General features: G+C 45.2%; 1 protein-coding gene across 1 annotated transcript in view; it reads left to right on the top strand.

Annotated features, from left to right (window-relative positions):
• The first annotated feature begins 288 nt into the window (after positions 1-288).
• The window catches only part of PIK3C3 (phosphatidylinositol 3-kinase catalytic subunit type 3), a 142,164-nt gene continuing 128,802 nt past the window's right edge, over positions 289-13,650 (top strand). The window contains exons 1-4 of the mRNA XM_054031823.1: positions 289-428; positions 2,480-2,668; positions 4,046-4,189; positions 5,751-5,880. Of these exons, the coding sequence (XP_053887798.1) occupies positions 361-428; positions 2,480-2,668; positions 4,046-4,189; positions 5,751-5,880 (531 nt within the window). The 5' untranslated portion in view covers positions 289-360. The remainder of the gene's footprint in view (positions 429-2,479; positions 2,669-4,045; positions 4,190-5,750; positions 5,881-13,650) is intronic.

Here is a 13,650-nt window from a genome sequence, read left to right as displayed (position 1 = left end):
TGGTTGTAATACTATGGGGACAGCCATCTAGGCTGGGCTGGCGCAAGGAGGCGGCTATCTTGGCGTCCCTAGCATGGGGGGGGGGAGCCATCTTGCTTTCCAATACCATGGGGCAGCCATCTTAGTGAAGACATTGGAGGGCGCGGCCATCTTGGTTATCGCACTCACCCGGGGCGGCCATCTTGGTAAAGAACTGAGGCCGGGGCTGCGGCAGCTCTTCCGGCCTGCGGCGCCGGCGTCCCCTTAAGCAAGATGGCGGCGGAGCGAGCTGGGATTGGCGGAGCCGCCGGGGTCAGGGGTCGGAGGTGCTGAGTGAGGGCTCCGGCGGCTGCAGCGAGGGGGGGGGTCCCTGGAGCAGCCATGGGGGAGGCCGAGAAGTTCTATTACGTGTATAGCTGCGACCTGGACATCAACGTGCAGCTGAAGATGTGAGTGAGGAGCGGGGGGCGGCCGGGCTGGGGGGCAGGGCTCGCCCCTCCCCCCCTGCTTGGGGGCGGTGGAGGACTCGGGGCTACCCTGCACCCCCAGCGGGGAGTGGGGGGAGGGGACTCGGGGCTGCCCTGCACCCCCAGCGGGGAGTGGGGGAGGGGACTCGGGGCTGCCCTGCACCCCCAGCGGGGAGTGGGGGAGGGGACTCGGGGCTACCCTGCACCCCCAGCGGGGAGTGGGGGAGGGGACTCGGGGCTACCCTGCACCCCCAGCGGGGAGTGGGGGAGGGGACTCGGGGCTGCCCCCCCCCCGGCTGAGGGGGAGGTAGGATCTTTCCTTTCGGGGCAGGTAGGTGAAGGGGGCACCTCAGGAAGGGAGGGGGGCGCAGCCCATCAGGAGACGGTGGGGGCTGTGGGGGAAGGGCTGGGTTAGGGCTCCCCTGGGGGGGGGGAGGGAAGCTGGGGTCGGGACGGGGGCGATGGAGGGAGCTGGGTTGGCCCAGGGCCCTGGCCCTGCACCTACAAAGGGGGCTCTGTTGGTTCACAGGGGGCCTGGCACTGGCTTTGGGTCCGATCGCGGTGTTCCCTGCAATGGAGCTGGGGACCCCAGGGACTTGCCCTGCTCCTGTCTAGCGGGTCTCTTAGCTGGGGCAGTCGTGCTCAGCCCCGTCAGTTTCACCTTCAGGGCCTCACTGCTGCAGCAGGGTTGGGTGTCAGGCGCTGCTGGGGAATAGCCGCTGGCTCAAACCTGTCTGGTTTCCTTCAGAAAACCATAGAAACGTTTCTTTGGGGTTAGTCTTAACCTGGTAAAAACACTGTCTGACCAGGTCAGCTGATAAAGGTGCATTAGCAGCTTAATGCTACTGTGCCTGATAACCTGCTTGTGTCACCATTAACACTTAATATTAGAAGGGGGAGAAAATCTCTCCCCTTTCTTTCCCCCCCACCCCATCTTGTTCACCTTGTTCGTTTGATAACACTTTGCACGTTCGGTATAGACAGTCAGGCCTGGGTGCTGTAAACACTTAAGTATGTTCATAACTTAGGCTTGGTCTGCACTACAGAGTTAGGTCGCGGTAAGGCAGCTTATGTCAACCTAGTTATGTCAGTGTCTAAGCTAAAATGCTGCTTCCACTGAAGTGAGTGGCCTGCTACACCAACATAATAATTTCACCTCCATGAGAGGCATAGTGCTTATGTCAGTGTAGTTAGGGCAACACAGTGTCCATGTAGACACTGCCTTACTCACCTTGGTGTTCATTTTTGTGAGTTTCACGGCTGCCTTTGGCTCAGAGCAGCAGTGTGGGGCTCACAGCTCTAGCTAAAACTGACAAGAATGTCAGTTTCACAGCTAGTAGGCTCCCTCCTTTGAAAATGAGCAGGCACTGGGCACACAGCTGTCCCCCCACCCCCAGCTGTCAGCCTGGTGCAGAGCTCACAGCTGGGTGACAGCCCAGTTGTGAGCCTAGGGGCTGAATTTCACAGCAGGGAGCGTACCAGGAAGGAAATTGACATTTTTGTCTGTTTCACAGTGCCAGCTGTGAGTTCCATGCTGGCTAGTGAAACTAACAAGAATATGAATTGCATTGTTGGTAGGCTCCCTGTTGTAAAATTGAGCCCACATGGGGTTCACAGCTCTGGCTGTCACACTGGGGTGAGTTGGGGGCTCCAGCAGGGAGCCCTGCAATGCCCCACTTCAGTCAGTGGAAGAAACTTCACTGATTTCTCTGCTAAGATACATCATACATTACATTAAATAATCAATTTTAAAAAATAAGCTAAATTAATTGGTCATGTCACTGAATTTCTGAATCCTTCTCACATAGTTAGATGACGTTTCTCTCTGAAAAAGAGTAATCCAGTACAATTAATGATTGCAAGACAAAGATAGCCAGCCTCTGTGCTTAATAATTGCAATAAAAATCCCATTCCACTCCCCAGTACTGTGTGTATTTAAAATGAAGTTGGCATTTACTGTTAACACATATGAACTAGGCATAACTGGGTTACTTAAAATTCTGGTTTAATCACATTTTTTTTTTTTAATTTAGAGGAAGTCTGGAAGGGAAAAGAGAACAGAAGAGTTACAAAGCTGTTTTGGAAGACCCTATGCTGAAGTTCTCGGGATTATACCAGGAGACCTGTTCTGACTTGTATGTAACTTGCCAAGTGTTTGCAGAAGGGAAACCTCTTGCTCTTCCAGTTAGGACTTCCTACAAAGCTTTTAGCACTAGATGGAAGTAAGTGACTACATTGTATTTCATATACATCATAGGTACTTGGACATTGAACTACATTAATATATGTTGTGGCTTTTCCAAAATTGACAAATTATAAAAGAGAAACTATTAATCAATAGTCTGGGGATGTTTTCTTCACATTCTTGATTCTTAATACGGTTAATATTATTTGTACTGTGGTAGTGCCTAGGAACTCCAGTCAGAGCTCCATTGTGTTGAGTACAGTACACACACACAATCAAAAGATACTCTTTACCTCAAATAGCTTACAGTCCTGACATATGGCTAGAGAACAAGTGGAGAAAAACAAATTAAGTGTGAGGAGGTGAGGGATCAGGCAAAGGAACAGCATACACAGGAAGTTAGGAAGATTATCATAATGGGCCCTTTTGGCTGTAAAATCTCTGCAAAGGCAAGGTGAACAGCGATTTGATTGTTTGGTATAACAAGTAGCATACATGTTTTATTTGCTAGGAAATCCAAGCAGTATAACCCGTTGTGGTACAAAGGAAATGTCAAAATGTATCTCATTTGCAAATCATAACTACATAGTGGAAACTACGTCAAGCCAAGCAATTTCCATTTGCTTATGGAGAAAAGGGCAGAAATCCTCATTTGTGTTCTGCTTGAAATATCTCCTTCAGTGAAACAGTTTTCACCAGTTTAGAGAAGCCAAAAATTCTGTGTTTCAGATAGCTTTATTTTACACATCCTAATATATCTTTGTAATTGTCAGTTATAAAGGAAATTTTAAGAGTGACAATTGGTGTTATTTAATTTGATTTTTTTTCAGAATAGCACCCCAGACGTTTAATAATTATTATTGTTCGTGAAGTAACTTTAGTTAGCTATTTTTGAGGCATGCCTAAAATGTGTGTACACCTCTACCCCGATATAACGTGAATTCGGATATAATGTGGTAAAGCAGAACTTCGGGGCTGCGCACTCTGGCGAATCAAAGCAAGTTCGATATAACGCGGTTTCACCTATAACGCAGGTAAGATTTTTTTGGCTCCTGAGGACCGTGTTATAACGGGGTAGAGGTGTATTTGTGCCTTTTTTCTATTCAGTTGGTTAAGTGTGGCTGAGTTGCATTTTATTTTATTTTTATTTTTTGATCTGGGCCTGTAAATGTTCATGACAATTTTGCAAGGCTGTTTGATTCCCATCAACAGAGTTCAGTTATGAATTTTGAATATGTTCTCTTTGGCTCTGATCCTGCAAACACTTCCACGTGTGTACAGGGCCAGAGCCCAAATGACCATATTCAGCCATACCTTCAAAGTTTAAATATTAGGGAAAAATACCTGTATGGAGTATAAAATAGAACAATTTGCAATATGAAGCTCATAACTAACCGTGAGTTTCTCTCCTCAGTTGGAATGAATGGCTAAAATTGCCTGTGAAGTATCCTGACTTGCCCCGCAATGCACAAGTGGCTCTGACAATTTGGGATGTGTATGGGCCAGGTAAAGCAGTTCCAGTAGGGGGAACAACAGTCTCGCTCTTTGGAAAATATGGGTATGTTTCTTTTCCTTGCATGGTATCGTAAAATAATAGTTTGAACTGCATTCGTGCACAGTAATAAGAATCAATGGGCATATTAGGGAGTGATGCACTGATGTAGCTACATTGCTGCAATAGTATAAAGCAGTGCTTGTACAAATGTGACTTGCCCTGCTTTACACTCATGCAACTGATCTGCCGTGGAGTGTTGCAAAGATGTAGCTATTTTGGTTCAAAAGTCCCTAAAGGAGACAAGCCTTTAGGCTGAAAGTTCTGAAAGCTCTTAAGTTTTAAAATTGCACGTGCTGAGAGCACTTCAAATCATGTACTCCAGTAGGTTCATATATTAGCAACTGTCTGCACTGCATGTTTATATAGGTATGGAAATAGGTACTTAGTTTGAAGCGTGAACAGATCATCAACATTTGGCTGGCATGTGCTCTTTCAGTGTTGTAATGACATTGATAAGCACCAGTACACTTGTCTCAACCAGAGTTTATCATAAAATAAGGACTAGTCTTTTTTGTTTGTTTGTTTTAAAAGGATAAGAAATGCAAAATGCCTGTCTATGCAGTATTAATATAAGGTAAAGCTAATTCAGGAAGAGTGGGATCGTCAAAGGTGCCTAAGGGAACTAAACAACCAACTGTGACTGACAATCAGTGGGAGTTCTGTACCTAATTCCCTTAGGAGTCTGTTAAAAATCCCAGCTGAAATGCAGAGAGTCAACTCATATATGCCAGGAGTCCGAGTTTTGGGTGTTCATTGGTATGTGGCTCTGGACTAGCTAGCCTTTGTTGTGCTCATCATCGTGGAACCTGTGCATGTCTAAAAAGTCATTTTGTGAAAATTAGACAAGGTGGATGAGGTAATATCTTTTATTGGACCAACTTCTGTTGGTGAGAGAGACAAGCTTTCGAGCTTACTCAGAGCAGCTCTTAAGGTCTGGGAAACGTGACGAAGATCTCTGTGTAAGATCCAAATTTGTGTCTCTCACCAACAGAAGTTGATCCAATAAAAGATATTACTTCACCCACCTTGTCTGTCTAATATCCTGGGACTGACATGGCTACAACAACACCACATACAACATTTTGTGCAAGTGGCATTGAGGGGTTCCATATTTGTCTTTGCTGACTTTCAGAGCACACTTGCTCAGTTTACAAGTAAAAAAGATATTTGTTCCTAAGTGCCTGCTCTTTAAAGTCAGCAGCATAATCTGTAAACCAGGTGGCATTCTTACTGCCTCATGCATCGTCACTGGTAATAAAAGTCGAAGGCCAAGTCCTGCCTTCAGTTTACACCAGTGCCACCCCATTGACTTTGGGAATTGACAGTTTTTTTCACTTACCATGACTAGAATCTTATTCATTTATTTTTAAACTGTACGTGTCACTGAAAATGAAGGCCACCTAAAATATGACTTACTATGCACTTTGCAGGTCAGTTAAATAATGCATGTCAGTGTGATTCTGAAAGTTTGGCAAAAGGAATGTGGGAGTACTATCATTGTACTTGGATACTGATGGCTGTGGTATTTGCAGCTTACTAAAGTGGTGCTGCATCTTTCTTATAGTATGTTCCGTCAAGGAATGCATGACTTGAAAGTCTGGCCCAATGTAGAAGCTGATGGCTCAGAGCCCACCAAAACTCCCGGGAGGACCAGCAGCACTCTCTCCGAAGATCAGATGAGCCGATTGGCTAAGGTAATGTAACAGTTCTTCAGTTAGGTCTTTAAGGTTGCTTGCATCTATAATAAAGAAGCCCCGTATGGAAGACGTGCTTTGCATGCCATTTTCTGACATTAGTTATCCAGCTTTTAAAGATATTTACCTTCTCATTTAACTATAAGGGATTATTGGTGCACTGTAGCATTTCTCCCTATTAAACTGTAGATCAAAGTATAAAAGTTAATATCTGGCCACATCATACTGAACACCCCAGTCTTCTGTAAGGAATTCATGAGCATGCCTTGAAAGTGCTCAGGGGAGACCAAAATGCTGAACTCTTCAGTTTCAATAAGAATTATTTTAATGAGCTTGTATTTTAAGAGATTTCCATGTAACTTCTGTAGCCATTCTTCAGCAGTGGTCTTCTAAATATGAAAATCTTAGGCCACGTCTACACTACAAACTTTGTTTGACGCAAGTTACTTTGGCAGAAAGATGCCCCAGTTTATATATTGCTTATGCGTGTGCATGTTTGTGTCCTTGCATCAGCGCTGTGCTTGCTCCCCCAAAGCATTTGTGTGGATGCACAGTGCAGTGCAGTTTGGGTAGATATCCCAGTGTGCAAGCGGCTACTGTCTTTTGGGAAGTTTTGGCAAAGCATGGCGGGGCCTAAACAAGTTGCACAGAGGTTACTGGGAGCAAGGGGTTAACTTCCCAGCATGCAACTGTCTTAATCCAGGTCCTCTATATCCCATAATTTTGGCATCTTTTTTCAAAATCCAATGAACTCTCATGGTTCTCCTCATTATCTGTCATATCTGACAGAGGCATGGAGCCTGCACAGCTCTACACTATTGTCCTAAGCGTTGCAAGCAAGGGCGCACGATTCTCTGGTATTTGCAGAGCCACAAGAATAATGCAATCATGAAGATTTTTCGGAGGACAGATTGCTGTGGAACGTAGCGAGAACCAATTCAAGGTTGTTGTTGATGGTCACGGAGCAGCTGCAGGTGGTGGAGCGCTGCTTCTGGGCCCGAGAAACGAGCACTGACTGGTGGGACTGTATCGTAATGCAGGCTTGAGATGACGAGCAGTGGCTGCAAAACTTTTGGATGCGCAAGGCCACATTCATGGATCTGTGTGCCTAGCTTGTCCCAGACCTCCGGCCTAGGGACACCAGAACGAGAGCTGCACTGACAGTGGAGAAGCGAGTGGCGATTGCGCTGCGGAAACTTGCAATGCCAGATTGCTACCAAATCATTCTGGAGTTGGAAAATCCGCTCTGGGGGCCATTGTCATGAAAGTGTGCAGGGCCATTAATTGCCTCTGCTACACAGGAATGTGACTCTTGGCAATGTGCAGGACATAATAGGTGGATTTGCAGTAGTGGGTCCCTGAACCGCAGAGGAGCGATAGACGGCATGTATATCTCTGTTTTGGCACCAGAGCACCTTGCCAGAGAGTACATCAACAGGGCTATTTTTCTATGGCTATGCAAGCATTGGTGGATCACCAGGGATCACTGACATCAATATGCTCTGGTCAGGGAAGTCACGTGATGCTTGCCTCTTTGAGAACATAAAGGATGATTTCTGTAATTGGCCAGTCTGCGTTCAATCATGAACTATTTTGTTGATTAGCCTATCACTCCACCTTCTTGTAGCAAATGTAGGCCATGCTCACTTAATAGTTCAACTATTTTAATTAATAGACTTAGGTCAGATTTAAAAAGTTGGTGATCGTCTCCTAGCTTTTCAAGGCAGCCAGACGCCTTTATAATTGTGCAAGGAAAGTCTGTGATAGGGAAGTTCCAGTGCTATAAATCTCTTTCCTCTTCTAGAGATTTATGATGGCAATAAATTAACTTTCATTTAAACTCTGTGTACCTTGAGTTTCTAATAGAAAACTCATTATAATCTGCTCATTTGTAGCCAACAGGTCACTATCACGCGAGCAAGGTTGAATTTCAAGAGCAGTAAGAGGATACTCTGATCCACAGAAAGGTTGAGATGCTGCTTTTTAGTTGTTGTAATGGTTTTCTTTTTGGAATGGGATCAAAAACAATATCATTACTATCAGATGATCTTAATACTAATTTTTTTTAGAATCAACACTATATAGCCTTATATTGAACATATTCCTTATTGGATTCTAGGAAAATTGACCGAGCATGGAATATTTCATCAAGTCTTGAGGGGTTTTTTTTTTGTATTGCATTGAGGAAGACATTCCATTGTGTTTAGATTTAGCATAGGAAGAAACTAAGTGCATATGATCTTAATTTTCTGTTTTGGTATGGTGAATTGTTTTAATGTAGTGAAATGTTGTACTCCTTTATTCCTGCATTTATATCTACAAGGTTTTGTTTTTCCACAACACTTAGGACTTGTTTAGTTTGGCGTTTTTCTTTTTATGTTGGCATAGCTACTTCTGTACTCTGACATGCCACTTCCAAGCTTTCTGCCAACTGCTTTGTCCCCCTTCCTGCTCACATGAGGACAAGTCTAGGGTTACCATAGTTAACAAATAAAAAAAGAGGACCCCCTGGCCATTTCCCACCCCAGCCCGCCCCAACTCCGCCCCTTCCCCGCCCTAACTCCGCCCCCTCCTCCCAGCCACACGAAAAGGGCTGCCTGAGCGCTACCGGCTTCACGGTTTGCCGGGCAGCCCCCAGACCCTGTGCCCCCGGCTGGCGCTTTCCCAGCGCAGCTGGAGCCCGGGAGGGGAAGCGCCCAGCCGGGGGCTCAGGGTCTGGAGGCTGCCCGGCAGACCGTGAAGCCGGTAGCACTTGGGCTTCGGGCAGCCCCTATGCCTCCGGACCCTGCACCCCCGGCCGGGCACTTCCCCTCCCGGGCTCCGGCAGCGCAGGGTCCAGAGGCATGGGGGCTGCCCAAAGCCCGTAGCGCTCGGCTTTTACACAGAGCCGAAGAGTCAGGGGAGGAGCAGAGCCGCCGCAGCCGGAGGCTCTGCTCCTCCCCTGACTCTTCGGCTCTGTTTAAGAGCTGAGCTGCCCCAGCGCTACCGGCTTCGGGCAGCCCCCATGCCTCCGGACCCTGCGCCGCCAGAGCCCGGGAGGGGAAGTGCCCGGCCGGCGGCTGGGATCCGGAGGCAAGGGGGCTGCCTGAAGCCGGTAGCGCTCGGGCAGCTCGGCTCTTAAACAGAGCCGAAGAGTCAGGGGAGGAGCAGAGCAGCCGCGGGAGGGGAAGTGCCCGGCTGGCATTTTCCCGGACATGTTCGGCTTTTTGGCAGTTCCCCCCGGACGGGGGTTTGATTGCCGAAAAGCCGGACATGTCCGGGAAAAACCAGACGTATGGTAACCCTAGACAAGTCCCACATACATAAGGAAGCCAAAACATTGGCAGTACACAGCTCTGCACCCTCCAGGATGTGCTGAAGAGCACTGACCCTGAAGATTTACAGATATTTGCAGGAGATTTTGTTGTTGTTCTCAAATGATCTTAGAAAGTCTGCAGTGAATATGGTCAGCAAGAGATTTTGTGGCTGGCAGACTAAGCAGCGTTTTTTTCGCCTGACTGTCTAAGGTGTACTGGGTTGTGCCTATTTTCTTATGGACTTCCTAGAATTTGCAGAAAAACAGGGCTCCTCTCCGGCAGTTTTTGACAATTAAAAAAAACCACCAAAACAAACAAAATGCTTATTTTTTTTTTCTGTTGGGTGGGATATTCTTTAAGGTTGCAGACTAATATGGGCATTGTGAGGACACGTTACTTTTCAAGAATGTTAAACATAAGTGTTATAAATCCAAGAAACACGGGAGACAAGGCTGCACTTTTCAAACAGGGCACCCAAGCTACCTGAACTCGACCTTCTTAGCAATGTCCTGGCAAAACAAACCCGTGCTACTTCCATGTTCCATACTAAACAATGTTGGTACTTGTGACCAAAAAACACAATGTTGTATATTTAATTGCTCAGTGGTAACGCTCCTTTATGGCCAACTTTGAAACCATATGCAGAGCACTCAAAATAACTCTTACCAAGTCCTGATTTATGAATAGCACACGGAAGGCTCTAGCAAAGGCCCAATCTGCTCAGGTGCTGAGGGCAATCAACCTCTCATAGTCCGTGTTTAACAGTTCAGATACCAATCCTATATTTTTTCCCCTTTGGCAATCCTTTATCTTGTTGTCCCACAGTTCATGTGCCTCAATATACAAAATTCATATTTTCCTCCATCTGTGGTGTAGCATTGTAACTCCAGTCAGCTACCAAGAGGGCAATTTTTCCCACCAAATAAAGCTGCTATTTATCTTTTTTATTTTTGGAATGGCAGGTTGCCTTTTCTTTCTGTGTCTTTCTCCCCCTCCTGTTCAATTGTGCTTAGATTCAGCTTTGCAGTGGCAGAGGTAGATTGGTGCTGTGCTCCTGTAACTTTACCTATTGTACCTGCTGTGAATTCAATTGACTAGGCTTTCTGGATGGTGGAAAAGAGTGCTCACTTACTCAGGTGTGCCCTAGGCAAATGGATTAATCTGTGCTATGGCATTCTTAAATTCAAGCAGCTGCTTGAGTAAAACAGACTTTCAGTGGTTCTTATAACCTATTTAGCAGTTAATGAGCAATTAGTGATCTTGTATCGCTGTATGTAAAAGAGAATTTGAATATTCGTTAAAATGAGCAATTAATAGTGTTGGTTAAATGTAGGCATAGTATCTGTTTACGCTGTGTTCCAAAGTCATCCTCATTGACTTCTATAATATGTTTGCAGTTAAAGTACTGGACTGATTTATGATCATCTATGATGGTCTTATGATGATGATTGATTGTCTGACAGTAGAGACCAGGCTGAAATCCTCCAAATGAATTATTACTTAAAAAAAAAAAAATACAGCTGAAGGAGCTGCTTTCCATTTGAAGGAAAATCCTTTTTATTTCTTGACACTTTTCTGACCAGCACTTCGTTGATCCACATGAAGAATTCAGTCACGCTCGTGTAGGTTTTGGACATTGTTGAAACTCCCATTCTGCTGTGGAAAGAAAATGTTTCATACGTAACCTTCTCAGGTTGATGAAACCATGGCAAGCATTCAGCTTGGTAATGGAGAGCCATGTCATCACGCTAACGTGAAATGTTTGAAAGTTGCTTCAGAAACTGTCAGCATGGCTGAAAGCTGTGAAGTTACCTTCCCAGGGGATTGTTGGCAAAGCAAGCTCCATTCACTTCCCTCAGTAATCTATATGCAGAGAGTGGAACATTTTCGTGCTCTGTTTAATAGTAATGACATTAGGACATTACAATTAAATAATTCTACCTTAGGACTGATAGGTTGGTTTATTGCTTTAAAATGAAAGCTTTGCTACTAAATTTTCACTTCTTCCACTTTCCCTCCCCTCTACCCATATCACTACTCCTATCAACTGAATGAAATTGCCTGATCATACCACCACCTTGTCCTTAATAACATCAGTGAAAGCATTCAGTCCTTCAGGGTAAGCTAGGATTCATCTTCCATTTTCATCTAAAGAGAACATATTTTTTATTTCACAACGCTTGGCAGCCTTTCTAATTGTTTATTTTAAGCCGTTTATGACTGATCTCGTTTCTGAGGGGTAAATGTCTGTGGACATCCTGAATTCTGTTTATGTAGATAATCAGTGATGTATTGTGGGGAAGGAAAGTAGGGAACCAAATTGGCTCATTGGGATTACATTTGACCTGTTTATAATGGTTGATCTCTTACCTTATACAACATTGATGTATACCTTTTACTTTATCTTTTGGGTCAAGGGAAAATTAGTGTGACTACTCTACAGATCTGCTTTCAGGTACAATAGACACAAGACAGTAAGAAGCAGTTTTGCATGGGTTGAAGTGATTGACTAGATCAGTGATGCTCAGACCGCAGTGGTTCAGGAGACAAATTAGCAATCAAGATTACCCAAAAGAGCCACAGTAGCGTGAATTCATTGTTTGATTTATTATATATTCATATTTAAACAGTATGACAGACAGGAGAGCTGCCAGCTTTTCTGCCACCCCCCACAGAGGCGGCAGAAGGTCCCGCCGCCGAAATACCGCCGCGGTCGCCGCCCCCAAAATTGTAGCGCCCTAGGCAACCGCCTAGGTCGCCTAATGGGTAGCGCCAGCCCTGATGACGGGGGAAATATTTAGTTTATATATAAATGATATATTATTTTCACAGCACAATGACTGACCAAGTATTATTATTTTATCAACTACAATTGGTCAATAACAGTAAAAGCATCCTGATTGGTTAATCACTTTAGTTAATAATTAAAACACTGATTTAATTATCCTGTGTCTCCTGTGGCTCTTTGCAACACATAAAAGAGACACTTGCAGCTCCCGGGATTAGATGCTTTTGTGCTGAAGGGCGGGGTACAGATCATTTGGTGCTCGGTGGGTGTAGCCATGACACACGCTGCTCCAGTAGTGCCCCTGGGAGATGACCTACTGAGCTATGTCTGTTTGGAAATCCCAGCAGTGGTTTAGTGTCAGCCCAGGAAGGCTTTCACCACTGGGAAATAATCAAATACAAATGAACTTGGTTAGAAACTTAAGAGAAGGTTTGTCTATATTTGGAGAGAAAGGGGTTTTGCTCTAAAATCCGGGACAGGAGGATCCAAAGACAGAAGGACATCTCTCTAGTTAGGGCCCTACCAAATTGGCGGTCCATTTTGGTCAATTTCACAGTCATAGAATTTTAATAATTAATTGTAAATGTCCTGATTTCAGCTATTTAAATCTGAAATTTCACAGTGTTGTAATTGTAGGGTTCCTGACCCACGAGGGAGTTGTAGGGGGGTTGCAAGGTTATTGTAGGGGGGAGTTGCAGTACTGCTACCCTTACTTCTGTGCTGTTGGTGGTGGAGCTGCCTTCAGAGCTGGGCAACTGGAGAGCAGCAGCTGCTGACTGAGAGCCCAGCTCTGAAGGCAGAGCCGCTGACAGCAGCATACCATACCACGCCAGCCTTACTTCTGCGCTGCTGCCTTCAGAGGTTGGCCTTCAGTCAGCAGCTGCCGCTTTCTGGCAACCCAGCTCTGAAGGCAGCGCAGAAGTAAGGGTGGCAATACTGTGCCCCCCCCAAAATAGCCTTGTGACCCCCCCCTACAACTCCCTTTTGGGTCAGGACCACCCATTTGAGAAACACTAGTCTCTCCCGTGAAATCTGTATAGGATAGGGTAAAAGCACACAAAAGACCAGATTTTATGGTCCGTGATGTGTTTTTCGTGGCCATAAATTTGGTAGGGCCTATCTATAATGTGTGTCTTGTTTGGAGGAGAGGACATATGAAGGGAAAGTTACAAGAGAGTATTGGTTTCGATCATAGTGATTTGGTTGTAGAAATACCCAGTACAAAATTAAACTTGAAACCTCAGCGCTGGCTATGTTTTTTTCCCCTTAATCTGTGTCTTCTCTAAACTTTCTTTTCAGCTGCTCAGACGGTGGCTATGCAACATAGGATTTTCCCTTCCTCAGTTCCTTTTCTGTGATTCTAGATGGTCAGCAGATGAATTCTAGAAAAGAAAATTTAGCCTGAGCTTTACCAGGAAAAAATTAGTAACTGTAGTTTACTGAGCTAGGTGATGACATTTCAGCTTCGGAGAATTAAATTCAAAAAGTTGCTGTCTGTGACTTATCAAATGCTTGTAACTTAGGTTAGGTTATACTGGAGTCCAGAGCCTCGAAATACTGTCAAGTAAATCAGCTGCCTTAAGCACATGAACTTGTACCAATGTGTGTCAGGTTATGTTTCTAATATTCCCATGGAAAAGGTTTCAGAACAGAGGGCGTCAGAAGCCTAAGGCCAATCTTCAGTTT

The sequence above is a fragment of the Malaclemys terrapin genome, chromosome 6, assembly GCF_027887155.1.
Source record: "Malaclemys terrapin pileata isolate rMalTer1 chromosome 6, rMalTer1.hap1, whole genome shotgun sequence".
NCBI classification, from domain to species: Eukaryota; Metazoa; Chordata; order Testudines; family Emydidae; genus Malaclemys; species Malaclemys terrapin.
The sequence above is the reverse complement of the archived record's forward strand: the minus strand, read 5'-3'. Positions and strand labels throughout refer to the sequence as shown.